The sequence below is a fragment of the Corapipo altera genome, unplaced genomic scaffold (assembly GCF_003945725.1).
Source record: "Corapipo altera isolate COAL_440 unplaced genomic scaffold, ASM394572v1 332, whole genome shotgun sequence".
Classification (NCBI taxonomy): domain Eukaryota; kingdom Metazoa; phylum Chordata; class Aves; order Passeriformes; family Pipridae; genus Corapipo; species Corapipo altera.
Window position 1 is genome coordinate 336604 of NW_020885051.1, and position 26785 is coordinate 363388.

At 54.9% G+C, this 26785-nt stretch overlaps 3 protein-coding genes and 2 long non-coding RNA genes across 6 annotated transcripts; 4 read left to right on the plus strand and 1 right to left on the minus strand.

The window, feature by feature from the left end:
- The first annotated feature begins 119 nt into the window (after positions 1–119).
- On the plus strand, positions 120–2623 carry SLC25A34 (solute carrier family 25 member 34). Its single transcript, XM_027668773.1, has 5 exons — positions 120–986; positions 1515–1580; positions 1942–2094; positions 2168–2302; positions 2394–2623. The coding sequence occupies exons 1-5, from the start codon at positions 531–533 to the stop codon at positions 2556–2558; spliced, it is 975 nt and encodes a 324-aa protein (XP_027524574.1). The 5' UTR covers positions 120–530; the 3' UTR covers positions 2559–2623.
- A 35-nt stretch (positions 2624–2658) lies between these two features.
- Positions 2659–6907, plus strand: TMEM82 (transmembrane protein 82). The gene is made up of 6 exons (XM_027668772.1): positions 2659–3041; positions 3124–3196; positions 3389–3563; positions 4336–4744; positions 6205–6392; positions 6495–6907. The coding sequence occupies exons 1-6, from the start codon at positions 2963–2965 to the stop codon at positions 6558–6560; spliced, it is 990 nt and encodes a 329-aa protein (XP_027524573.1). The 5' UTR covers positions 2659–2962; the 3' UTR covers positions 6561–6907.
- A 946-nt stretch (positions 6908–7853) lies between these two features.
- Positions 7854–12553, plus strand: FBLIM1 (filamin binding LIM protein 1). The gene is made up of 9 exons (XM_027668781.1): positions 7854–7892; positions 8938–9239; positions 10008–10216; positions 10583–10716; positions 10839–10920; positions 11009–11178; positions 11257–11435; positions 11546–11663; positions 11976–12553. The coding sequence occupies exons 2-9, from the start codon at positions 9184–9186 to the stop codon at positions 12087–12089; spliced, it is 1062 nt and encodes a 353-aa protein (XP_027524582.1). The 5' UTR covers positions 7854–7892; positions 8938–9183; the 3' UTR covers positions 12090–12553.
- Positions 12554–15839: 3286 nt separating this feature from the next.
- LOC113959625 lies at positions 15840–17033 on the minus strand. The gene is made up of 2 exons (XR_003531880.1): positions 16940–17033; positions 15840–15984 (listed from the first exon to the last, which is right to left on the minus strand). It is a non-coding gene; the product is annotated as an uncharacterized LOC113959625 (long non-coding RNA).
- On the plus strand, positions 16400–20982 carry LOC113959624. 2 transcript variants are annotated; one of them, XR_003531879.1, is made up of 3 exons: positions 16400–16458; positions 17000–17287; positions 19402–20982. It is a non-coding gene; the product is annotated as an uncharacterized LOC113959624 (long non-coding RNA). The 2 variants fall into 2 exon arrangements; XR_003531878.1 differs by lacking the exon at positions 16400–16458 and having other exon boundaries at positions 16530–17287.
- Positions 20983–26785: the final 5803 nt, after the last annotated feature.

Below are 26785 nucleotides of genomic sequence, written 5' to 3' on the forward strand. Positions count from 1 at the left end.
CCCGGAGCTCTTTGCCCTGGGAAGCTCCAATTTCAAAGCATTTCGGCGACCCCGAGAGGGATCAGCGCCGGCAGAGGCGGGTGAGACCCCCGCGAGCCCCCGAACGGCGGCCGCGAGCGCAACGAACCCACCCCGTCCCCGTCCCTGCCCGGGCTGCCCGCGGGCCGGGGGCGGCTGCGTGCGCCCCCCGAAGCCGCTCTCCCCCAGCTTCTGTTCCAGTTTTATCCCGCCTTTTTTTTCGTGCCTGTTTTTCCCTATTTGCGCCGGGGCGGCCCCATCACGTGAGGCCGGGCCGGGCTGGACGCGGCTGCCGGGGCGCTCCGGTACCGGGGGAGGGGGCCGGACACGCACCCCCGGCCCCGACCTTTGCCCCACATCCCTTCCCCAAACGGGGGGCTGGATTTGGGGGGCGGGGGGGGCGGCGTTGGTTTGCGGGAGGCGGCGCTCGCTCGCTCCCCCCGGCTCGGGGTGTTTTTCCCTGCGGTCCCCCCGGGAGGTGGAGCCGGGGCCGCCCCTGGGGCAGGTGCCGGATGGCGATGGGAGCCCCCGGCCCCGGATCCCCCTCCCCGCAGGAACCCGCGCCCCCTCCCCCCAAGAGGAGCTCCTCGGCCAAGGGGGTGCCCCCGGCCACCGACCTGGTGCTGGGGGCCACCGCCGGGTGCCTGGCCTGCTTCCTCACCAACCCGCTGGAGGTGGTCAAGACGCGGCTGCAGCTGCAGGGCGAGCTGCAGGCCCCGGGCACGTACCCGCGGCCCTACCGGGGGGTGCTGCGGGCGGTGGGCGCCGTGTGCCGGGCGGACGGGCTGGGGGGGCTGCAGAAGGGGCTGGCGGCCGGGCTGCTCTACCAGGCGCTCATGAACGGCTTCCGCTTCTACTGCTATTCCCACGCCGAGGACGCCGGCTGGACGCGGTATCCCGGCGGCACCGTGGCCGCCGGGGCCGTGGCGGGGGCGGTGGGAGCCTTCGTGGGCAGCCCCGCGTACCTGGTGAGTGCTGCTCTGCCCCCACGGACCCTCGTGGGGGAGGATGTTTTGGGGAAACACGCCCCCCCCGCCAAAGGTTTGGCATCCTGGAGCTCGCTGCATCCTATAAACACCGGCTCCGGTGCATCCCTTCTCCCCATGCTTTGCTTCACCCCCCCAAAATGTGGGGCTGCTCTGTGCATGTTCTCCCCCCGCTGTCTCCCCCAAATCCTCCCCCCTGAAACCCAGAGAACTCCCCCATAAGGAAAATTTCCCAAAAGAAATTTAGGGTGTTTTCTCTCTTCCCTTTTTAGGGAGTCTCCCCAGTTTTTGGGGTTGCAGAGTCCCAGCAGTGGGTGTTTGCAGGGTCCCTTTGTTCTGGGGTGGGAGGGGTTCGAGGCCCGGAGGTGCCACTTGGCAACACATCTGTGCCCCTCACATCTGTCAGAGGGGCTGAACCCCCCAAAATGTGCTGAGAAGAGATGGGGGGACCGCAGCTGGTCCCAGCTGACGCTGAAGGGGGTTTTGTCACCTGGTATTGTCCCCCCCAAGGTCAAGACCCACCTCCAAGCCCAGACAGTGGAGGCCATGGCTGTGGGCTACCAGCACCACCATGAGGTGAGTGGGGAGGGGGTCGGGCTGAGGGGGCACACAGGATTTGGTGGCACCTTATCTGTGCACACTCCGGGCCCCAGCAGGCACGATGCTATTTTGGTCAGCAGGAATTTAAAGCTGTTGTTTGGCCGCTTGGCCCCGTAACGATGCTATAAATAACGGCGTGAGGACAGAGGGGGTGTGACGGGCACGTGGGGCTGGGACACCGAATCCAGAACCCCTGCGGTGCCTTCAAAGCCCTGGTGGCTTCGTGTCACCAACAACCAACATGACCCCGGGGTGGGAAGTTTTGCCAGGGTGGGAAATTTTAGCCATATGTGGGACGCACCATTCCCATTTTTACCCGATTTCCTCTCTTCCCCAGAACATCGCCACCGCTTTCAGGAGCATCTACCGGCAGCACGGGGTGGTGGGGCTGTGGCGAGGGGTGACGGGTGCCATCCCCCGCGTGACCGTGGGCTCGGCCGTGCAACTCGCCACCTTCGCCTCCGCCAAGGACTGGGTCTGCGAGCGCCAGGTGAGGGGGACGCGCCGCTCCGGCCGCCGCTCCCCTGGTGTTCGGGCAGAGCTGACGCCGGCGCTCCCCGCAGTGGTTCAGGAAGGGCAGCTGGTCGGCGGTGCTGGCGGGGGGGATGGTGAGCAGCGTGGCTGTGGCCGTGGCGATGACGCCCTTCGACACGATCAGCACCCGCCTCTACAACCAGCCAGTGGACGCCGACGGCACGGTAAGATTGTTCTGGGTACGGCAGAGGGGACGCGCGGCTTTTGCCGGGATTGCGTCTGGCAGGAGTGCACAGCCGGCTCCTCTCTCCCCAGGGCAAGCTCTACCGGGGCTTTTTGGATTGTATCCTGCAAATCTCCCACAAAGAGGGGCTGCTGGGCTTGTACAAGGGCATCGGTGCCGTCTACTTCCGCCTCGGCCCCCACACCGTCCTCAGCCTCTTCTTTTGGGACAAGCTCAGGGACCTGGTGCGGCACTAGCAGCCCCTGGGGCCGTAGGATGGGCTCTCACCACCACCAAAGACGTTAATAAAGGGGTTTTTCTATTTTCGGTGTCGTTTTGGGGTTTTTGGGGTGGTACGGGGGGGACGGCACCTGAAACGCTGCGATACCTCGGGGTGAACGGCAGTGCCGGGGTGGAGGCGGTTGAAGGTGCTGGTGGTCCCCAAGCCCCTCCACGTGCATCCCATCACTGCCTTCCTCTCCTCACCCTAATTTTCACCTCCACGGAGCAGTTGGAGCTGTGACCGGAGCAGCTGAGCTCCAGCTGCTCTCATTTGCCCCAGCAATGATTTACTAGCTGGGGTGGCCACTCCCCGCCTCTTCCCCACGGACCTTGGAGCCAGGGCCTGGCCTGGCTGTGCTGTGGCTCCTCTCCATCGAAAATGTTCTCCCTGGGGTCCTGGCTGCCAGCATTCCCTGGGCTGGCCTGGGGCTGGGCACTGCTGGATGCATTCCTGCAAGGTGAGAACCCTGGGGGTGGCACGAGGGCAGCTCAGGGACAGGCTGGGGGACACCAGTGACCTGCTGCTGCCTTTCCCCACAGGGCTGGTGGGTGCCTGCGCCGTCTCAGTGCTCTGCAGCCTCCTGAAGGTTTATCTCTACGTCCAGTGCCTGCAGTAAGCACCACCCGGGGCAGGGGAGGTTGGTTTTGGGCATCTGATATTGGGATCTGCTGTTGGGGGGGTGGCTCTTGGCACCCAAGGGTGCAGGGCAGGGCCTGGGAAGCACAGGGTGGGTGTCTCTAGGGCTGTCACCCCATTTTGGGTGACATGCCACCTGGCTCAGCATTCCCCCCTCGCTGTCCCCAGCAACCCGGAGAGGCAGGCGGAGAAGGAGGCGATCCGGGAGCAGCGGGCAGTGCTGGAGCCGCTGCACGTGCTGGTGCTGACGGGGGTCCTGGCCCTGGTGGGGTCCCGCGTGGCCGCGCTGGTGGTGCTGGAGTTCTCCCTGCGCGCCGTGTCCACCGTCCTGTCCCTCGGCAAGGTGAGATGGGATGGGGGAAACTGAGGCACGGTGTGGAGGGAGCTGGGAAATTGTGGATCCCTGGTGGATTTGTTCAACCTCCATGGAGGATGGAAAGGCTGTGGTGTGGAGGGTCCACATGTCACTTTGCACATGAACCCAGGGGGCAAGAGGCCGATGGCCCCAGGCTGGGCCCGGCCCAGGGGGGCACAGGAACAGGGCAGGACCCGTCCCTGTGCTGGGCACGGCCGGGGCACCTCCAGCCCCGGGGGCACCGCTGGGACCCTCCGGACAAGGAGGACCCAGAGGGGCTGGAGCGTGTACAGGGAAGGGAACGGAGCTGGGAAGGGGCTGGAGCAGCAGGAGCAGCTGAGGGAGCTGGGGGGGCTCAGCCTGGAGAAAAGGAGGCTCAGGGGGGACCTTCTGGCTCTGCAACTCCCTGACAGGAGGGGGGAGCTGGGGGGATTGGGCTCTGCTCCCAGGGAACAAGGGACAGGAGGAGAGGGAATGGCCTCCAGCTGTGCCAGGGGAGGTTTAGATTGAATATTGGGGAAAATTCCTTAATGGAAAGGGCACTCAGGCATTGGCACAGGCTGCCCAGGGCAGTGGTGGAGTCCCCATCCCTGGAAGTGTTCAGTAGGTGTGTTTATGTGGCACCTGGGGACGGTTTTAGTGGTGGGTGTGACAGTGCCGGTGGGATGGTTGGACTCGATGGTCTTGGAGTCTTTCCCCACCTCCCAATTCCACGATCCCACGAACTCCTCACGACTGACAGAGCCGTCCCCTCCCGCAGGGCACCCACAGCAGCCAGCTCTACCTGCTGTGCCAGTACTCCCTGGGCTGCGGGGTGTCCTGCGGCCTCAGCTTCCTGCTGGAAGGGGCTCCCCACCGGAGCTGGAACCTGCTGCTGGCGGCGGGGCTGGCGGGGCTGCTGGCGCTGCAGTGCCGGCGCCTGGTGCGGCACGTGTGTGCCCTGTACGGGCTGCACAGCCGGGAGCGCTACTGCGGGCTCTGCATCCTGCTGCTCTCCGACCACCACCGCGTCCCTGCGCTGCTGCGCCGCGCCCTCGCCGTGGCCTTCGCCGTGGCCGACCTGGCGGCCGTGGAGCTCATCAACAGGGATTTCCTGTCGGCCGCCGAGGCCGTGCGGTTCTGGACCCCGCTGACCATCTGCTACGCCCTGCTGGTGGTCTACATGCAGGGTGGGAGAGGGGCCGGGGGTGAAGGGGGATGTCAGAGGGTGGGGGATCCTGGGAATGGGGCAGTGGGGGGTGTTTTGGGGCTGTATGGGCCATCCTGGGATTGTATGGGGGGTATATGGGGCATCCCATGTATTGGGTTTGGGGTGAAGGGGGGTGTCAGAGAGTGGGGGATCCTGCGTATGGAAGAAATTCTTTACAGAGAGGGTTATCAGGCATTGGAACGGCCTATCCAGAGAGGTGGTGGATTCACCATCCCTGGAGGTTTTTAAAAAGAGATTGGATGTGGCCTTTAGTGCCATGATATAGTAATTGGGGTTGGATCAGAGGTTGGACTTGATGATCTTGGAGGTCTTTTCCAACCCAGTCTATTCTATGATTCTATGATATGGGGTCTGCCAATGCAGGATGGGGGTGTATGGGGCATCCCCCAGGGTTGTAGGGGGAATATATGGGGTATCCCAGGGGTGTATGGTGGATATATGAGATTTCCCATGTATTGGGTTTGGGTGGGGGGGTCGGGGTGAAGGGGGGTGTCAGAGGATGGAGGATCCTGTGTATGGGGCAGTATATGGGGTATTTTGGGGGTGTATGGAACTGTATGGCATGTCCCAGAGGTGTATGGTGGATATATGGGGTTTGCGTTGAAGGGGGGATGTCACAGGATGGGGGATCCTGTATATGGGACAGTATGGGGTGTTTTGGGGGTGTATGGGGCATCTTAGGAGTGTATGGGGAGTATATGGGTTATCCTGGGGGGGTGTGGTGGACATATGGGGCATCCCATGTATTGAGTTTGGGATGAAGGGGAGGGGTGTCAGAGGATGGGGGATCCTGTGTTTGGGGCGGTATAGGGGGTGTTCTGTCGTTGTAGGGGCTGTATGGGGAATTTTGGGGTTGTATGGGGGGTATATGAGGTATTGGGTTGGGGTGAAGGGAGGATGTCAGAGAGGAGGATCCTGTGTATGGGGCAGTGTATGGGGCATCCTGGGGTTGCAGGGAGAGTATATGGGGTTTCCCATGTATTGGGTTTGGAGTTAAGGGGGAGTGTCACAGGATGGGGGATCCTGTTTATGGGGGGCATTTTGTGGGTGTATGGGGCTGTTTGGGTATTTTGGGGTTGTATGGGGGATATATGGGGTATCCCATATATTTGGTTTGGGGTGAACGGAGGGTGTCAGAAAGTGGGGGATCCTGTATATGGGGTTATTTTGGGGGTCTGCAGCGCTGTATTGGGCATCCTGGGGGTGTAGGGGGTGGTATATGTGAAGCACCCCATATCCCCCCCTGGAATGCCCCAGGTCCCACTTGTGGGGCCAAGGAGGGCACAGTGTCCCCTTGGATGGGTCTGGGGAGGGCACAGTGTCCCCTTGGATGGGTCTGGGGAGGGCACAGTGTGCCAGTTGTGGGTCTGGGGAGGGCACAGTGTCCCCCCGGGTGTCTCCAGCGCCGTGTCCCTGCAGAGGAGGCCCGGCAGAGCGCAGATGGAGGGCGGGTGTTCCAGACGGTCCTGGTGCGGATGGGTGGCCTCTTCATCCTCCTCCTCACCGTGGGCCGGTGGAGCGACATCCTGCACGTGCTGGTGTCGCTGCTGGGGGAGCTGTGGTGCCTGCTCCACGCCGGGGTGCTGCTGCGGGCCTGCCGGGGGCAGGTGAGCCGGGGGCACCTCCCGGGGCCACCACAGTGGTGTGAGGGGCGGGCGGCAGCCCCGGGGCCACGGGAGGGGCATTCCTGCTTCTTCCTTCTCCCTCAGGATTCCATCCCGCAGCCTCACCGGGAGAGACAGTTGGGATCCGGATCGGAGGAAACGTCTGGATGAGCTGCAGGGTGTGACCAGACAGCAGAGACTTCGGAGTGGCTTTGCCTGGCACCCCCAAAATCCTCCCCGTGGGGACTAAGGAAAAAGGGCTTCCAGAAGGTGCCCGACCCCGTCCCATGGGATAGAGGAGGTCGGGGGGGAAGACTCATGTGGCCCCTGGTTTTTGGGGACCCCGTGAGGTTGCAGCACTGCTGGAGTTTGTTCCCTGGTCCCACTGGGATCACGGGATGCTGATGGATATCCCGTCCTCACTGGCTGCGGGGCCACACTGTCACAGCGGAGGGGCTCCAGGGGGGCTCCAAATCTTGGAAAATAAAGTTTTTTCCAGCAAAATCCGTGGGCAGAGCGAGGTGGGGTTCTGTTGTGCCAGAGAGGAGCTCAGGGATGGCCACGGTGCAGCTTTTTGGAGGAGGTGGGTGGTGCAGTTCCTCCTGGAAAGGGAAACTGAGGCACAGAGTGGGGGGTCACCCTCTGACTGGGAGGTGCCCTCGCATCTTAGTTTCCTCACCGTGGATGTGCCATGCCAGGGGGCTATGGGCTCTGGGAAGGTGGGGTGCAGTTTGGGGAGGGGGGTTCTGGCTGCCTGGGCATGAATCCCAAAGGATGGGGGGAGCAGAACGGGGGGGGGGGGGGTGGTGTTGGGAGCATCCTGGGGCTGGCTGGGGGCACAGGGGGCACCCAGGGGTGTATAGGGGTTTATGGGACACCCTAGGGCTCTATGGGGGCACATTGGTGTTCCAGGGGTACAGAGAAGCAGTATGGGGCATTTTGGGGATGTATGGAGTTGCATGGGGGCCACTGGGGGTGCCTGGGGATGTATAGGGATGTAGAGGTTACCTTGGGGGTCTGTGGGGACCCGGGGCACATGGAGCTGTATTGGGGCACACAGGCACCCCGGGGATGGGGGATAATGGGGCACCCTGAGGGTGCCTAGGGCGATCAAAGGCAGTCTGTGGGACAAACTGGGGGGGTGGGTCATCCCAGAGCACAGAGGGGCACCCGAGGGGGCACGGATGGCACCGTGGGGACATATGGGACATCCCTGGGTCCACGAGGCACCCTGAGGTCCCATGGAGCACTTTGGGGTGCATGCAGCAGTCAGGGGGTACATGTGGCACCCTAAGGACCTGTGAGGTACCCCGGGGTGCACGAGGCACCCTAAGGACGTGTGCCCCCCAGCCCTCCCCCGCCCGCAGCTGTGGGGCAGGCGGGGGGGGAGGAAGGGAGGAGGAGGAGGAGGGAGGAAGGGGCGGTGATGTCGGGCGGCTCTGCCTCCCCGCTGCCCCCGCCGCGCCCGCGGAGCGCACGGAGGGACCCGCACCGGCTCCCCAGGTACGGGACAGGGACGGGGACAGGACCACCCCCTGAGGGGCTACAGAGCCACCTCCGGGCAGGCGACACCCCCCTGGGCAGGGAACCTCCCCTCGCAAGGTACGACCTTCCCAGGTAGGGAACTGGGGCCACCCCCAGGTAGGGACCACCCCAGGTGCGAGATTGGGGACCCCCCAAAGAGGGGAGAGGGGACACCCCAAATGGAACACGGGACCCGCCAGGTGATGGGATAAGGACCGCAGAGCCATCCTGGGATGGGACAAGTGGACCAAGAGCCACCCCCAAGGAGGGGATTGGGGACGCTCCCAGGGAGGGGACGGGGGGCTCCCTGGCAGAGGGTCACGGGGGCCACCGCCCCATAGGGGACAGGGCACGCCCAGGTAGGGGAAGGAGGCTGTGGGGCTGCATGGTGGGAGACCGGGGATAAGTCAGGGGGACTGCAAGGCCACCCCCAGGTCAGGGACAAGGGGACAGTGGGACCACTGGACGGGGGAAACAAAGGGACCAAGCGCTCTGTCCCCCAACCCCATCGCATTTTCCTTGGGCATCCTCGCAGCACCCTCCCAGAGGTCCCTGGGACAGGAAACAGAGTTGGGGGACAGCTGTAAAGAGCTGTGCCCCATCCCAATTTTGGGGGCGTGGGGATGCTCCAAAAGTGGCCCCTCATCGATCCCACCTCAGTCCCCACCCCAGGAGATTTTGGGGAAGCCAGGGGGGCCTTTCCTAATGTGGCCTCAGCCACCCCAAACCAGGATGGAGCTACGTGGGGAGGGGTGGGAACCCCATAAAAAAGGAGGCAGAACCCCCATTACTGCACCCCTGGAGCCTCCACCAGCCCGACGGCCCCTGTCTGGGGGGACCCGGGGGGTGCCGCCGTGGGGCTGCCAGGATCCCGTCAGCCCCGGCACAAAGAGGAATGCAACGAGCACATGGTTCCCATTAACCCCGGAGAAATCCTTTTTTTTTCTTTCTTTCTTTTTTAGTTTGTGGTGTTTTTTTTTTTTTTTTTTTAAGATTATTCTTTTTTCCCCCTAATTTTCCACAGCTCGGCTGGGGAGGAAAAGCGGCAGCTCTGGAGGGTGAGGATTTGGGCGAGGGCCGGCAGCGCCGGAGCCCGGCCGGGGTTTCGCCGGTGGGGAGGGAGGGGAGGAGAAAGAGAAGCGCTCGGGGTTCTTTTTCCTCTTTAATCCCTGCTTGAGTCAGAGGCTGAAGTCACCGGCGGGAACATCCCGACGCTGTTCTCCCACCTCGAGGGGAACTGGCTGCCCCCTGAGAGGATGTGCTGACCCCCATGAGCAGGATTCTGGGGGAGCGGAGCCGCATGAGAGCAGGCAACTCATCACACAGGTATTTATCAAGCTGCTGATTCACCTCAGGGGCGAATCCTGCTTCACCAATGCAGTGCCCTGGCTAAAGCCTCGGGGTTCCCCCCCTCCAAACCATTCCATTTGGGAAGGGGAAGCTTCGCCCCGGCTGTTTTTCCCATTGGGAAGTTGAAGAAACAGCCCTGTTCCTTCCTGAGCTGGGTTTATCGGGGTCGGGCGCATCCTGCCGGGCCTGTGTTATGGGGCTGTGTTGGCGACAGGGATGTGGTCATTCACAGCACTGTGCCTCAGTTTCCCCAAAATAAAGGGGAAAAATTTTCTGGAAAAATAAAGGGGTTCCACTGAGCTGGAAGTGATTAGTTGGGAATTAGGGATAAGAAAGGAGGGAACAGGGATGTAGAGACACTCCAAAAAAGGGGTTGCAAAGGCAAAGTCCTATGGCAACCCCATTTTTAAGAGGAAAGGTGGGGTTTTTCCTGCTGCCCACAGGGAGCATAATCCCAGGTGGGAGCAATAAGAGGAAATAAAGGGGGTTAAAACGCTTATAAAAGGGAGGGATTTGGCCACAGAGGCGTGAAAATGGGAGATTCCGGCTGCTGCTTCCCCAGGACCCTTTGCCCTGTGTCCTCCCAGGCACGAGACCTTTTACTGCTGTGACGTGGGACGGGACGGTCGTTCCTTCTCCCTTTCCGGCAGGAGGGAGGCGGGTTGATGCCGAAGGGCAGCACGGCTGCAGGAGCTGCTGGTGCGCCTGGGAGCTTTATCTTATTTTCCCTAAAATCAGCTCCAGGTCCGGCCCTTCCGCGGCTCCAGGGATGCTGCCAGGGAAGGCAGAGAAGAGGATGGCTTCATCCATCTTCATCACTCTGGTGCCACCACGTAGGGACCACGTGGCCACCAAGGAGAAGACCCACCAGGAGCCACAGCCGGAGTGCGCCGAGGTCCCCGGCACCCATCGCCCCCGGATCTTGCCGTCAGCCCCCGTGCTGCCCAACGGAGGTGAGGGGTGTCCACGGGGGGCTGCGAGCGGTGCCGAGAGGATGATGATGGTGCTGAGGATGCTGTGGAGATGCTTTGCTAAAGGACAAGCAGGCAGGAGGGAGTGTGGGGGGGTTTTTGGGAGTTATTCCCAAAATCCCTGCACCCATCCCGGGATGGATCCGGCTGGTAGGGAAGGGCTGTGTTTGCTCTCCATTGCCGGGCACTTATCGGTGCTGTTTGTCCCCTCCGTCCGGGACGGCGTTTGCTTTTGGGGCAGGTCAGTGAGCGCTGCTGCAAAGCTGTTGGGGCGTTACTGTGACAGGGCGTTACCATGGTGGGACATTATCACTCCCCTAAACCCCCCACATCTGTCTTTCGCTGCAGAAACCCACCCAACTGTGCCTGTGTCTTCATTCTCGCCAGTCCTCATCCTCTCTGAAGCCCCCCAGCCCTCGTCCGCGGAGTCGCTGTGTCCAGCACTGCAGCAACTGGACCTTGCAGCACCCGCCACCCTCCGGGTGAGGATAATGGGGTGCAGACCCCCCAGTGCCTCAGTTTCCCCACCTGCAGGAGCATAAATAACATGGCTTTACCTTCCCCTGCTCTCCAGGCCCCTTCCTCCTTCCCTGCTGAATTAAAGCCGCTCAGACTTTGCCAGGAGCAAGTGGACAAGCCGCACTGGCAGGATGCGAACGGGTACCCGGAGCGGGACGGCTCCAGAGGTAAGGGGGACAAAGCCATGCATGGGCTCATCCCGAGCTAGGGAGACTGAGTCAGGCAGATCCGAACCCCTGTCCCTGCTCCCCGCAGACATCTGTGCCTTCTGCCACAAAGCGCTGGGGCCGCGGGAGCCAACGGTGGAGGCGATGCGGAAGCAGTACCACCCTGGCTGCTTCACCTGCCGCACATGCCAGCGGCTCCTGGCCGGGCAGCGCTACTTCCAGAGGGATGGGCAGCCCATGTGTGACACCTGCTACCAGGTATCATCTCTCTTGAAGACAGCCAGCACCCTCGGGGTGGGAGCTGGCATCTCACGCCGTGTGTTCCCTAAATCCCAGGCCACGCTGGAGAAATGTGCCAAGTGCCAGGGGCTGATCACGGAGCGCATCGTCCGTGCCCTGGGCAAGGGTTTCCACCCTGGCTGCTTCTCCTGTGCCGGCTGCGGCCGCGCCATTGGCGCCGAGAGCTTTGCCGTGGACGAGCAGGGCGACGTGTACTGCGTGCCCGACTTCTACAGGTTGGCAACGGGGGCGCGTCCCCCAGCTTGGGAGCTGGGGTTTGGGAGCTGGGGTCTGGCTGTCCCTGTCACCCAACAGGGTTCACACCACTGCTTTTTTCCCCCGCCAGGAAATACGCCGCGGTTTGCAGTGCCTGCCAGCGCCCCATCGTCCCCTCTGAGGACAAGGACACCTACAAGATCGAGTGCCTGGGACGCAGCTTCCATGAGAGCTGCTACCGCTGCGAGGTACAGCCTCAGCGGGGCTGGGGGCCCCCAAAACTGATGGGGGGGGCACTGAGCCTTGGCTGGCACGGGGTCCACAGCACCCGGGGTTATTTGTTATCCCACAGTTTATCTTGTAAGCGATGGGGAGGGGGAAATAAATAAATCAATCAGGTGGTGGTGGTGATGATGTATCTGGAGGAGACCTTCGGCTTCGCAGGATTTTGATGTAGTTTGTGCTTTTTCCAAGCACTAGTGGGTTTTGCAGGAAAACAGGATGTGATGCAATGGGAGGACCTCCTAAAACATGTTGTCCCTTTCCCCTCTCACCCCTAGAGCTGTGGGATGCCACTGTCCCCAGAGCTGACGGAGGACGGGTGCTACCCCCTGGACAGCCACCTCCTCTGCAAGTCCTGCCACGTCCGCTGGCGGAACGAGTCATCCTGCTGAGACCCTGCGCCTCATCTATCTCTGTCTTCCAGTGCCAGCCACCAGAAAGGGGGTGTTTTGAGGGTGACCCTGAGTGTCTGCTGCACCCCAAAATTCCTGCAGAACTGGTGCTTTCATCTCCAAAATGTACCTGGGACCCCGACCCCCAGGGCTGGCCAGGGGAGCAGCGTGGATGTGTCCCGACACAGCTCTGTGCTCACCATGGACGTGAAATGCCCTCACAGAGCAGCAATGGCAGAGCAGAAGTTTTATTCTTTATTTCTTTTTAAAACTCCTTCTTCAAGGCCAGTTTGGTTTTCTTGGGTGTTTTTTCTTCCTTCTTGAGCTTCTTTGGGGTTTCACTGAAATGTTTCTCTCTGTAGAGAGTGGGCACTGATTTAGTTACTCGCAGTTAAATAAAACCCCGAGTCTAAAAACTCTCATTCCTTTCATCCGCCCTGCATTCCAAACCTATAAAATCTGAGTTTAAAAATAAGGAAAAAAAGCCACTTTTTGGATTTTATAGATGTGGCAAGTCAGGTCACTCAGGTCCATAACAGTTGATTTTGGGGTACGGCTATTTGGCAGACGCCACTGTCACCCGGGGGAGAGCCAAGGTTGTTTTTTGGGAGTGGATTTGGGATTTGGTGATCTCGTGGGGTTGATAAAAGGGTTTTAGGTGGTGATTTGGGGGTTTTTTGCTGGCTGTCTGTCCTGGAGCCGGCAGAGGGCAGCTGGAGCGCAAATTCCTCCATCAGGCAGCAAAACTCCAGTTAAATGCATCCAACAGCCCCGTTTCTGCACGTTTTTCGAGATAATACCACTCTGTCATCGGAAACTTTTTGATCTTCTCTTAGTACAAGCCCCAAACCAGCAGAAATTAGACCATTTCTCTGCACGTCCAACATCTGCACAACCGATGTCGCTGGTGCTCGGTGGTTTTGTTCGTGAGGGCGTTGCAAACCAGGCGGAGAAACATCCCAACTTTCTTTTTAACCGAAAGTGCTTAAAAAGCCACAAATAGAGAGCAGAAAATAGCAAGAGCATGTGAGATGATGTTTAATGCTTTCCTGATGGAAAGAGGGAGCTGTAAACAAAGAAAACCACCACCAGAGCAGCAGCTCTGGGCTCCTGGGTCACCTCCGACATCTCTCTGGCACGTGCTGTATTTATGAATGAAGGGGTTAATGATGGTTAATTAATCACATCAACAACTATTTCCTGACGACTCTTCCCAGTCTACAAAGCCGATTACTCAGCGTTCATTAACGAGCGTCTCCAGCCCATCAATCAGCTTGTAACTCGCTATAAACAAATTTATAAATAAGATGTTAAAGTTGCAGTTTGTCCCGGTCACATAAGTTGGTGGCTTTGGTGGCTTTGGGTCTCGTTGGGCAGGAACCTCGTGTCCCATGCCAGGAAATTCCCGTGCTCAAAGTCAGCTCTCTCTCTTTCCAAAGTTTGTCATTCTGTGGAGAAAACCAGGCATCAAAATGATGCTAAAAAAAAGTAAAAAGATGTGGTGGTGGCCAAAGGGAGTGGGAAAGGGAAGACCCAGGAGTTGCTTGGGTTTGTGCAATAAGGGTATTTTTCCAAGCAAGGTTTTTGGGGAGGATGGAAGTGCTGATGCTGAGAGGTGTTTTGGATGTGTTATTCCAAGCTGTGCTATCCCTCCACAGAGGAATGGTGGGAAGGGGTTGGATATTTCCCCCACAAAGCAATCCAAGATGCGCTGTTGGCAGTGGGACTGCGGTGAGTTTTGGCTGGAGGTAAGCAGGGAAATGCTTTTATTGACATGAAGCCTTGGAGAAGGTCCTGGAAAGCGAGGAGAAAGGAAAGGCACAACTGGAGAGTTTGGCAGTGCAACAAAGGGATGCAGAAATGGTCAGATTTGGCATGTTTTTCCCAGAGTGGAAGACGACAAGGGACAGGGACGGATGGACACAGATGTAAGAGGATAAAAGGTTGATTTAACCCTTTTTCTTCCCGGATAAGAGGAGAAGTGTTACTAGCCGAGGCACAGGGAGCGTCACTATGGAAAGTACAACCTCGTGTTTTCCCTCGGGAGGATCTCGAGGAATTTCAAGCTGCATGCAGGAGAGAGATCCTGCAGGGGTGAGGCTGCGGAATCTGGATCCCGTCCTGCTGCCAAGCAAACCCTCTCCGGCTGCGACGGCTCAGCCCACCCTTGAGCTGCTCACCCTGTCACGAGCACTTCTGCGAGTGCCCAGGTTTGCTGGCAAAAGTAAACGTGGAGCAATAGGATTTTGGGTGGCTGGGATTCCCCAAAACCTTGTGGAGCCCCCCAAGACCACCCAGATTTAAAAACCACTTGAGGTCTCTCATTCCAGTGGCAGTGGACAAGGGCAGAGAGGATCCCACCCCTCTGAATGTCACTGGCTGGGCCCTGCCCTTCCCTTGGCTGCTGGAATAAGCCCGGCAGTCCTTGCAATCCCTCTTGGCAGGCTGAGGAGAGCGGGAAGGACCTGGCTGCCCTCCAAGGAGCAGCAAATGCAAATATTTCTTCACTCCAGGTTGGGTGCGGCCGCGGATAAAATTTCCTCGGGCTTTCCCAGAGAAGGTATCCGATATCCTACTCTGCTGCGAGGCCAAGTTGCTCCCGGGAATACAACGGTGCATCCCATAAGAAACCTCCAAAGATCATCCTTCTTGCAACTTGGACTTTTAAAAAGAGGTTTCAAATTAAATAAGGAGCTGCCAGGCATGGGTGTAGTGGTTTTAAATCAGTGGTTAAAGTGTGGCTTCATAGCAAAAAAGACCTTTTTGCAGGTTTTGTTGGCAAATTGGAGATTTTTGGTGTGGCACGAGGAATGTGAGATAATAAAGGGAAAAGGCTGGAAAGTGCCTTTCCCCCCAGCATCCCCTTGGTCAGCTAGGAGAAATGGGAAAAGCAGAGGGAGGGATGAGTCGTATTCCTTGTGTGCCTTTGCTGTGCCATCATGACTTCCAAGGTGCTGGGAAGGAGCTGGAGCAGAAGGAAACACTGCAGGAAGGGAAACTGCGGCTGAAACAGTGCCCAGGGCTTTGCTGGCTGGAAAAGGCGCTGGGAGCAGGGCTGGGTGCTGGTTTTCTCAAATAGGATGGAAAGAGCTACAGGAAAACAAGGGTTTTCCTTTGGATATCCCAGGTTAATGGCAGCCACGTCCCAGCTGGCTCGCTGCAGTAACATTCTTCCCCACAGAGTGTTCAGATCTATTTCCTGCACTTTCCTGTCACCAACACAACCTAAAAATCCAACATTTCTTAAATGAAAAGCAGTCTGATCCTGCTGGGTAAGAGAGACAAGGGAAAACCAGCAGGGATTATGTTGGGAGCAGCCAAGCCCTAGATTTCTCTGGCTTCATTATGCAGCACAGGTGGGATATATATTAAAAAGAAGAAAAATGCAATATTCTAATATTCTCCTTCCCCCCCCCCCATTTTCCTTGCAAAAGTGAACCACCCACTGATGTAGTTTTAAAGCACATCAGTTTTGATAACACAAGGGGAAAGGGATGCAGAGTGATGCGCAAGCGCGTTACCAGGCTGCAAGTGCTACAGTGGCTTATTTGTATTAAAAAAAAAAAAAAAACCAAAAAAACCCAAACCAACAGATAAAAAGCCCAACCCACCCTATTTCTGAAAATAGACACACAGCACATGCCTGCAAATGGGGTTTTGTCATTTTGTATCCCAGATTTCCTTCATCATATCGGCAATTTACAGCATCCCGCAGCCTTATTTCCTGAAAATTAACAATTTTCACCCAGATTTGGCTTTGAGCAGTTTAAGTTACATCTTTATTTTGCTGGACTGTCCAGTAGAGCCTGTGAGGTGTTTTATTAAAAATCACGGATATTTCTCGCAGAGGTTATCCTGTTTGTCAAGGCGGCTTATTGACCTTGGGGACTCATCGCTGGGGAAAAAAAGGTGGAGGAGAAGGATGATGAGTATATAAATAATGGCAGCTTCAACCCCTGCAAAGGAGAAAAGCGGTGGAAAAGCAAAGAGTTAAGCATAAAATATGCAATCAATATATCATATATAAATACATAATAATAATGTAATATAATAATGTATCTCCTAATTCTCTGGGCAGCTAAACTTTCCCTTACAGCTCAGCCTGGGGAATATACCTTAATCTCATTTATTGGATTGCTTCGTCCGAGGACGGATCTTGTTGAAGTGATCAGGTTCCTGATGGCGTATTAAGGGCAACACGTTTAGTGAAGAACAAGAGAGATTTGTGAAGAAAAAGAGAAATAAATGCTAAAAGGAGGTTTTCGGCTGACAAAAGGAAGCAGCGGCCGGGGCTGCCCCTCACGGCGGCCTCAGGCGCTGCCCCCCCCCCGCCTCGCTTCACAAAATGGCCGCCCGGCGGGCCCGCGGTGTGAGGCGACAAAATGGCGGCGAGCGGGCAGCGAGGGGAAGGATGGGCGAGGGGCGGCTGCGGGGCCGGGATGTTGGGCGCGGGCTGAGGCCGTGCCAGGAGCACGGCGGAGGGGCTCTGATCTTGCGCGAATTCCCTCTGGGCAGGCAGCGAAAGCGCTGCGGGTGAAACCTGACCTTCTTCTTCCCCCCCTCTCCCTCCTCCCCTTTTCTCCTCGCCGCCTTTGCAAAAGGATGTGAAAATGCCCAGAAATGCGCATTTTCACTCGTCCATGGCGGAGCCCTCCATCTCCCCCTCACGCTTCAGCTCCCCCCTCCAGTTCCCCCCCGCCTCAGGCGCCATCGCTGCTTTCCCCCCTCCCCTCCCGCTCTGGCGTTACCCCTAAAATATTGTATCTTTTGCCTCATTTTTGGCCCAGAATTCCGCTTTTCACACGCGCCCCCTCCCCACCCCCGTCCCCCATCATCATCACCACAAGCACCCCAAGGTGGGTAGTTTAATGCCTAATTCTGTTCTCTTGCACCGCTTTTCTCCTTCGCAGGGGTCGGAGCTGCCATCTCCCGCTTTCCTCACGGCATGGAAAATACCCAAACGTGCTTGGGGGAAAAAAAACAAACCAAGGAGAAATCCCCTAACACCCGAGGACTGATTTATCTTCGGAGCCGGAGTGGTGTGGGAAGAAGCCATCGCCGCTTGCCTGCTCCCCACGACAGCTCGCCCGCCATTCGCTTAATTAAAATCATATATTGGTGTGATCAGACGTGGTAATACCATAAAAACCCAAAATCCCGTAACATCCACACGCTCGTTGTTGGAGGCTGCAGCCAAGGTACCACATACGCTTTTTTTTTCTTTTTTTTTTTCTTTTTTTTTAATGTTGCCTTACCTTTTTGTCTGCATCACAGTGTTGTCACAGGCTACAATGTTGCCCCTTCCTTGTTAAAAGTTTCATGTCTAAAATACTGCTTTTTTCCCCATGGAATTACAGATTTAGGCCCATGTAGATGCTCTATTATTTCTACAGATATAGAAATATTTCTATATATTTACTACATACATATATAAATATTCTATATATTGACAACATATTTATATGTATATCTCCTTTTTACGGGGACTGCTTAGAATATAAGATAAACCCACACACCTAAAAACTATGATTTAATTATATATAATCACTGTCATTTGGCCCGTATATATTTTTGATTTTATATATATATATATTACCTTTGTTTTCCTCCATTGGCTTTCTACTACAATGTATCCTAAAAGCAGGAGAAAAAAATGCCATAAAAAAGTAAAAATTAAAAAAGAAAAAGAACAAAAAACAACCCATCTCTTTTTTTTACAGTCCGTGGCGGAAGTTTGTGCCTGAATGTTTTATTTGTTCCACAAAGAGGTAGATTTTCCTTGGGAGATTTGGGGAGGATTACTTTTTAATGAAAAAAAGGAAAAAATACACCAAAAAAAAAAAAGGAAAGAAAAAAACAAACCCCAAACAACCCAATAAAAAAAGAAACAAAAAGGAAAAAAAAAAGCACAACAAAACCACAAAACCAAACTTGTAAGTGAAGCTGCAAATGCAACCGAATAGTCCGGATCAGACAATTCATTGCACAGAAAAAAGAGGATAAATGGAACTGCAATGGCCGGCTTTGCTGTAGATCCGGGAGGAGGGATCACTGCCTTTATCCCACCATCTCGCGCTCCAAACACCACCATTTTTCTCTCTCTCTCACTTTTTTTTTTTTTGTTTAATGTGGTTTGTTGGGGCGTTTTGTTTCCAGCCGAGCGGGGCTGCACCACCCCCGAGCCGGGGCTGCCAGAGCCGCTCAGGGGCTTCACTTTTTACAGAGATCTCTATTTTTTTCCCCGGCCTTGTGCAATCCTCTCCCTTTTATTACGTGTTTTTTCCCCTCTGCGGGTATAAAGGTTTCTCTCCTGTCTCCAGCTTGGCTGCTTATTCCAGAAGCTTCCACGGGGGCGGGGAGCCCCCACTGCGGCGCCTTTGCCGCAGCGCCGGGCAGGAGGAGGAGGAGGAGGATGCGGAGGATGCACCACCTCTCCCTGGCTGGGAGCCTCATTCCAAGCCTCTCCCTCTCACTCCGTTCCCCCAGCCTTGAAAACAGAGCGCTGGGAGGTGTTTGCAACTTGATTTTTTTTTTTAATTTTTTTTTTTCCTAAATAAATGGAAAGCAGAGCTATTGCTGATGGAGATGGATGAGGGCAGGGCTGGCAGTGTGGCCAGGGCACCGATGGCACAAGTGACCTTTCCCAGGCGGTGGGAGGGAGGATTCCCCTCCCACCCCAGCATGCTTCTGCTTGGAATTCATTTTAAATAGCAGGAGTATTATTTTTTATTTTCCTTCCCCCCTCCCCTGCTCCCTCACTGATTTTTTTGGTGGGGGTTTTTTGTTGGGTTTTTTTTTGAAGCTTCCTCACAATCTTTTTTTCCCTGTGTGTGTTTTGAATTGCATTTTAAAATTGCCCAGCTGGAGACAAGGCTTGATTAGAGCTGGAACAATAGCTCCCTTTTATTAATAACGGGAAGGATTTACAATCCTACAGCACCTTCCTTGGAAAGCTTTCCAAACCATTTGCAAACACTCACAAATTTCAGATTGCGCAGCCCTTGGCTGTGAGGTGGGTAAGTATTTTAATGGTGCCACCACCCAAAATCACCTCCGTGGCAAATCTACATTTCTAAGAGCTTAAAAAGATGACAAATTTGGGTTTTTTTAAGGGGGGTGGTGAGGGAGGCTGGTTAAAAGCTGTAACCTAAATCTGTAGATGCAGATTGTTTGCTGCGTCCTGGGAACTGGGCAGTTCTCCCTCCCACCACGCAGCTCTCCAGAGCCAAGCTGTGGATCTGCTGCACGTCAGTAAACATCTGCTTATGGGTTTTTTTTTATTCCCTTTTTTTAATCCATTCCCTTTCTGCAGTCCCCAAGTGACCTCCTGCAGCACTGCCTCCGCTGCAGTTCGACCACAGCTTTGCATTGAAGCACTGATGTGTCTCCCTGGGAGCCAGAGTGACCTTGCTGGGGGGACTGGGCCCACCAGGCAATGCAGATGCTCCTCTTCATCCTAGATCCCTGCACCCCTTTTTCTCCATGCATCCCTTCCCTCACCCGGGGGATGTTACTGTGTTACAGTTGGTAAAGCTGTTTCATGCCTTATTTTTTCTCTCTTTTTTTTTTTTTTTTTATTTTCTAGGGAAATAATGGGTTGTTTGTGTAACCCCTCTCCCCATCAGATCCCTACTAACCATGCAGGGATCTGCAAGTCTCCTGGGCGGTGGGATCCAGCCTTTCCATGAGTGTGGGGCTCCATCCGTGTCCGTATGTGTCGTACACAGGCCACAAAACCCCACAGTATTCCTGTGGTTAGTTCTGTCTGGAGACCATGAGTGGGTCCCAGGGCTTCCCCTTCCCACCACTTGCTGGTTCACAAAGGCTGATGCTTCTGGAAAAAGCTCTGCCTTGTGGCCTTTAAAAAAAAAAAAAATAAATGAAGTGGCACTGCTGGGGATTAGTCATCCTTATTTTTGAAGGAAGCTGTTTGCCAGCGCTGTCCGTATCACGCATGTGCGTGTGAGATGGGAACTCCAGAAGGCTGGTAACGTGCTCTGCTCGCTGCTCCTTGGAGCTGAGCCACCCAGGCTCCATTGAGCTGCTCCTGGCAGGTGGAAAAACCGACAGTCCAGCTTTCCAGACCCTTTCCCTCCATTTTTTCAGGGCTGGAATCTCTGCGTTGGCAGGTGTGGAAACATGAAGGCTGTAACTGCAGTGAGCGAGGATGGATGAGCTGTTTTCTGGGGTCCCATCCAACTCCAGAGAAGAAACTCTGGTGATTTATAATTCTTTTCTTGCCTGTGGTAGATTTTACTCTGAGCTCCGCTGCATCTTGTGAGAAGACTGAGTTTGACCCTTTTGGCTGCTAAAAATGGTTCTGTGTTTAAACATCGGTGCTTTTTCCCTTCCCTGTGGTCACGTAGAAGAGCGAACCGCACAATTAACCAGCACAGCAAAGGGCAGCTCCCTCCCCCTTTCCCCTTTCAAAAAATCCAGAGTTGTGTGTCTTGAACTGCTGCATAGGCAGAAAACATACAAAGCCCTTGTCAGCATTGTGCTGATGTGTGGCACATTAAAAAAAATACACACAAAAGGGGTGGGGAGAGCGGGTGCCTCCAGGGAGCAAAACTGTGGGGCCCCTTTCCCTCCAAGCCAGCAGACCTACGTGCCATAGCCTATTCCTCCTAATTTTGCTCAAGCGAAGGCAGTGGAGGTCGGAGGGAGTGTTGAATGTCCTAAATTGTGTTGGCGAAGATCAGGGTCCCCTTGAACTATATTTTTTTTTCTCTCTGAACTCACTCCCACAATATGCTGCTGGTTTATTACTCCATTCCTTGCTCCCTGGGAAGAAGGAAAACGCTTCTTTACTGGGTGTAATTCCTTTTGTTGTGTCGCAAAGGTAATAAAAGGCACCTGGTGCTGGTCTCTCCCAGGTCACACATGACTTCAAGGCGCAGCTCCCGTGGTCATTAGTGCACAGGGAGTGCTGGGGGTCGTTAGCCCTTAATGAGGGTATCGGCATCAGGATTGCATGGATGCCTCTGGCAGACCAGGCCCTGCCACGCTGGAGCGGCCCCTTATGAGAAATTATTTCACTGCCTGGTTGCTGTAGTGTTTTGTAGCACAGCCATGGCTTTATGCTTTTTTGGCCAAAATTAAGCAGAGGGGGAGGATGAGGTGGCCAGGCCAGATTTCATCCCCTGCTCCCTGCGGTGGAGCTGGTGTGTGGACACCATCAGTAGCTCCTGTGCCTAAAGACTCATTTGTACTTGGAATAAGTCAGCATGGACAAGGATATTATTGTTATTCCCTCATTTAGGGCTGTGTTGGTTTGGAAATACGCCTCGTGCTCATCACAGGGAGGTTCAGAGAAGCAAGAAGTTGGCTGTTGGGATGATTCCACATTTTTCAGCCTGGCACACCCTGTGGGACTTGGAATTACTTTCCTTTGGCAGTTTAGGATAAACGAGTGAGAATTACCTTATGAGTACTGAACTTTTACCACCCTGCAGACTTACTTGAGCTACATCCATGGCACTTCCAAGCTAAACAAAACCTGGATTTCTGGTGCCAAAAAGTGATACAAACCTCCGCTCCTCCTCTGTACGGGAGGAAACCATGGTCTTGCAAGCTTTCCTGTTATCCTAGAGAGTTAAAATGCTGCGCTGTGAGATCTGCAGAGGTGAAATGAACTCCAAAGGCAGATGAGAAACTTCTCCTGTGCTGTGTTGCTGGAGAGGCTTCTGAGAGCAGCAGGTCTTGATGCACAAATATTTCCCTTTGTGCTTTCTCTGGAGTGAAGGAGCGATAACTGCAAGGACACGGGTTCACTCTGCTTCCTTTAAACACCCTCGTGTTGCTGCGGTATCAAAATGGTGTTTGATGAAACAAAAGCTCTGATGGTGGTGGCTCAGTGTTTATTTTGTGCTGGGCGTGCTGATCAGTCCAATGGGGAATGTGGGAAGAGCAGCCTAAGGCTCACAGGTTTGGACTGGGGGTTTGTGTTAAAGCCTTGTCCTGCAACATTTCCAGCCTAATTTCTGTGATTTTTTTTTCCCCTGGGTGTTGCACACAGGAAAAAAATTACATTTTGATGTGAAGTTAATACAACAATTAGGTGTTATAAATGGGAAAGTACAGGATTCAGTGATCTAACCAGTCCTAGGGGATTATATACTTTGCAGTTTTCCTGTTTGGGTATCAAATCACATGGCTTGTTTTTTACATTTGTTTTCTTTGTTTTTCCCCTGAAATGTAATATTTTCCTGCCTGGAAGACCACAGTCCTGTCTATCTGATGAAAGCCCTGGATTTGGGAAGAATCCTTGTCAGATGAGTGGACACTGCTCTCTGGCACATGGTTGTACAGAAGTTGGGGGGCAAGGGGAAGCAGGGCAGAAGCTGGCACGGGGATATCTCTAATTTTTCCCAACAACAGGCAAAAAAAAAGGTATTTATTCCATATATTTGCTGTACTGAAAGTGAGAGGAAGCTTTTTTGCAGTCCTGCGATGGCACCTGGGGTTTGGTTGCATGGTTCAGCTCACTGTGCTCTGTTGCTGAAGAAACCTCTGTTTTTCTGTAGCACAGATTTTGAAAACAGAAATGTGCTTCTATACAGAGATCCAAATGGGTTCAGTGTTAACAGAATTCCAGGGGCTCCTGAGCTGTGTTTACTAGGCTGCAGAAGGTGACTGGTGGCATTTTGTGGCATTTCCCATCCCTAGCACTGTGTGGATAAGAACGCCACGGGGAAGAATTTATTTAAGAAAATAAATTACTAAATGCTAGGTTTCAAAAAGGGAGGGAGTTTTCTCCACAAAGTCATCTTGTCGTAAAGATTTGGATCACTGACCCTAAAAAGAACCCAAATCAAGAGCTTTATTAATCTAAATCCTGTGCTTTGTGTTACTTAAGTCTCCAGAACCCAGCTCTGTGTTCCAAGCGAGAGCCTCTGTCTTGGCAACAAATGAGCCCAAATATCAAACACACCAGTGCCTTCTTGGAGAAAATGAGCATAGAACAGAATGGGTAAGCAATAAAATTAGGCCAATAATTCAGGCTGGCTTAAAAAGGAGATAAAAGCCTAGCTGGGAATTTGATATTCAGCTGCCATAGTGTTCTTTTAATAAATACAGTCAATGAGCAGGGAAGGCACGTAAATACATTTTATCCTGACAAGAGGGTGGCTGGAGCTGGCTGGCTCCAACAAAGAAACATTCCGAGTGTTTCTGGGGGCTCTTGGCTGGGAAACCTCCTGTTTTCCCATAAAAAGCAGAGATACTGGCTGTGCCCTGGACCCTGGTGGGGATGATCATTGTGTGCCCGCTGGGGTGCCGTGGTTTCCCTTCCCCATGTCCGCTGGGAGCACAACACACAGAGCTATTGCTGAGCCAGACCCGAGGAGAGGAAACCTGAGCAAACAGAGCCCTGGTTGCTGTCCTTGCTCAGTATCTAATCTTTGCTTTTGGAAGTGTTCGGCGAGCAGTGCCAGTGACACGTGGCAGCTCCGCCACCTGGGGAAGACACCATGTTAAAAACGGGCAAACTCACCTTTTCAAGGGTTTTTCCTGCTCACTTCTGTTTATTAGTGTTTTCTCCTCAAAGTGAGGCTGCTGTGTACACCCCAAGGATGCTTTCTGTTTCTCCTGCCCCTTTTATTTTCCTCCAAACTGGAGAACTGCTAACTTTATTAGCTCCTTATATGGCAGCCCCGTTTTCTCACGCCTTTAATGGCTCTCTTTTGATCTGTTCTGTTCTTGCTTTGCTTTTCCTCATGTGAACATGGTGTTCAAGCTGAGATGGGTTTATAACCTGCTCCCTCACTAATATATGGCCTGGCACTTTAATCCTTTGCAAGTGCTGATAAGAAACATCCAAATGTGTTAACTACGGGGTTGGCCGAGGCGGGCACTCTGCTACACCCAGCCAGGAGTCATTTAAATTGTCCCAAAGGCTGAAGGTCATCAAGTGATGCAGAGCAGCTCAAGTCTCCTTGTCCTTGGCTGTTTGGCCCCTGGGAAGGGCAGCACACCAGGATGTGCATCCACGTCTCACCCCTGGATGCTCATCATGCTGTCCCTCGTGGCAGGACAGTGGCACGAATGTGTGTCACAAGGGTGGTGTTGGTTGCTGCTGCAGGAGACCAGCCCTTCATCACGGCCCCTTTGCTGAGAGAGGTTTTGCTCACTCTGGTCTCCAGCCTGGGTCTGTGTTCTTTGAAATCTTCGGGCGAGCTGGAGGGATCCGGTTACAGTGGCATCGCTCGTGTGTTGCAACAGGGAACAGTTTCCCCACAAAGCATTTGAAAAGCACTGGGATGGTCCAGTGCTTTGTTTTGCGTCACCAGCTGGGTTTTGTGCTCCTCTTCCAGCTGGTTGTCGTGTAAACGGAGCCCTCCTGGCGCTCCTCTCAACCCTCTCTTCTGTCAACAGAGTCAATGGCTTTGTGACAACTTCCAGCCCCGATGTCCTGTGAGATCACTGGGTGACAGCAGTGACCCTGCTGGAGCTTCCCTGGAAGGACCTGGGAGCCGGCGTGGTTTCCTCATGTCCGTAGGAGATGCTGCCCCAGCAGGGAGGGGGAACAGCTGGAAATGCTGTCGCAGCAAGAACCCTCCATTGGAGAGGGAGAATTCCTCATGGAAAAGGCATTTGGTGCATGGTTTGGGTTTTTCCTCTCTCGAATGGGTAGCCTGTTAAAGGCAGAGACACCTAGGGACTGTTCCTCGTGCTTCCACCAGTTAAAATGGAAAGCTGAGCCCGATCCCACACTGGAAGCACCGGTGGAGCACGTTGGCTCTATCACATGTTTAAATAATAGATGGTTTGGGTGCAAGGAGTTGTTGGGGTTTTTACTTAATCAGTAGATTCCAGTTGGGCGGAGCCTGTCGTCGCTGGGGAAACTGAGGCATGGGGGCAGCCAGGGGTGGGCTCGGAGCCGGGATAAGGCTCGGGGCTGCTGGGCTGGAGTGGCCCTGCGTCAGAGATGTGATTAAATCAAGAGATTTGCATGTTTGTTAAGCCGCGCAGCCCGGTGACTTTGACCACTTGACCACTTGGCGAGGTGGACTTGTTGCCGGGAAGTTGCAGTGTCCAAGGTGGCAAAAGGCAGCTCTGACAAATAAAATGTGGGTTTGATCAATATTAAAACTCAGTCAGGAGACTTCGGCCATGCAAAACAATGAAGTAGGGTCTGCTCTGTGGTGAAAGCAGTGAACTGGCTTGAAAAACTTGTGGGTGCGTGTTTTATCCTACCTCAAACTGCTCAGAGTCTCACAGTGAGAATCTGTTGGGCATTTTCCCTTTGGGGCTAGAAATAGGTGTTTTTATCCATGTGGAGGCACGTTTTGGTGGAAAACAGGACCCTGTGGGTTAAAAAACATCTAGTTCTATGTCGCAGAGCTGCCTTTTGAGCAGGGATGGTGTGACACCAGGCAGGGCAATACTGGCAGCGGGTGATTTCTTCACCCCATCTTAATTAACGAGCTCTGCAAACCCCTGTGGGAGAGCACGGGGTGAATCCTCCCCACGGTGGGAGTATCTTCTGTGCAGTTCTCAGGGCAATGTGGTCTCCCTCATTTAATAAGGGGCACTGACAGTGTACCAATGTTCTGAGCTGGAATTTGGCCGTGGGAAGTGTCTCTGGGTGACACAGTTGCCCCAGTTTGGTGGAGGGGAGTGTTTGGGGCAGCCATGGGGGGCTCAGTGAGCCCCCTCCAGCCCCACTCGGGGTTCCTGTTGCTGTGGCTTTTGGAGCCATCACAGATCCCAGAGCCACGGGGGGCCCTCACGGCCCTCACCTCAGTTAATTCCTTACTTGCTCTCCCAGTGGCCACGAGCTGGCTGTGTGCTCACCTGTGGGTGAAGGTGTTTGTGCCTCAGGATTTGGGGATCCTGATGGGATTTAGGGTGGGGGCTGTCAGTGTGGGGTCAGCAGGGCCCCGTGGCTGGGTGCAGCTCCTCCTGCAGATGGTGCTGGCAGGGCAGCCCCGTTATGTTCCTCATAGCCCCCAATCCCAATTCTCACAGCCCCCCCATCACGAGTCTCACAGCCCCCAGTTTCATTTATCAGAGTCCCCATTATGACTCTCACGCCCCCAGCTACCACAGCCCCCCGTTCTGTATCTCACAGCCCCTCGTGACATTTCCGAGTCCCCCATTACATGTCTCAAAGGCCCCAGTTATGCTTCTCAGAGCCCCCCATCCCAGTTTTCAGAGCCCCTCTTCATAATTCTTGCAGACCCCATTATGCTTCTCACAGCCCCCTGACTCTGATATCCCCCCTTGTGGCTCACCCATCATTATATTTCCCACATTCCCCCATTATATTTATTTTTCACATTCCCCCATCATATCTCCTACATTCCCCCATTTTATTTCTTGTCCCCATTATATATTTCTCTCCCATTATATTTATCACATCCCTCCATTACCTTCCCCCCTTTATATTTATTTCTCACATTCTATTTTCCCCATTGTATTTATTTCTCCCCCCATTATGTTTCTCACATTCCCCCATTATATTCCGCCCTTTTATTTATTTCTCACATTTCTCCCCATTACAATTCTCACCCCCCCGCGCACGCGCACTCCCGTCCCCGCCCCCCCGCGTGGGGCGTCGCGCGCCCTCGCCCCGCCCCCTCCGGCGGCCCCGCGGCGCGCGCCCCGGGGCGCAGTGCGCCTGCGCGGGGGCCCCCGTGTGGCGCTGCGCGAGGCGCGGGCAAGGGAAGGGAAAAGGGAAGGAGCGGGGGGGG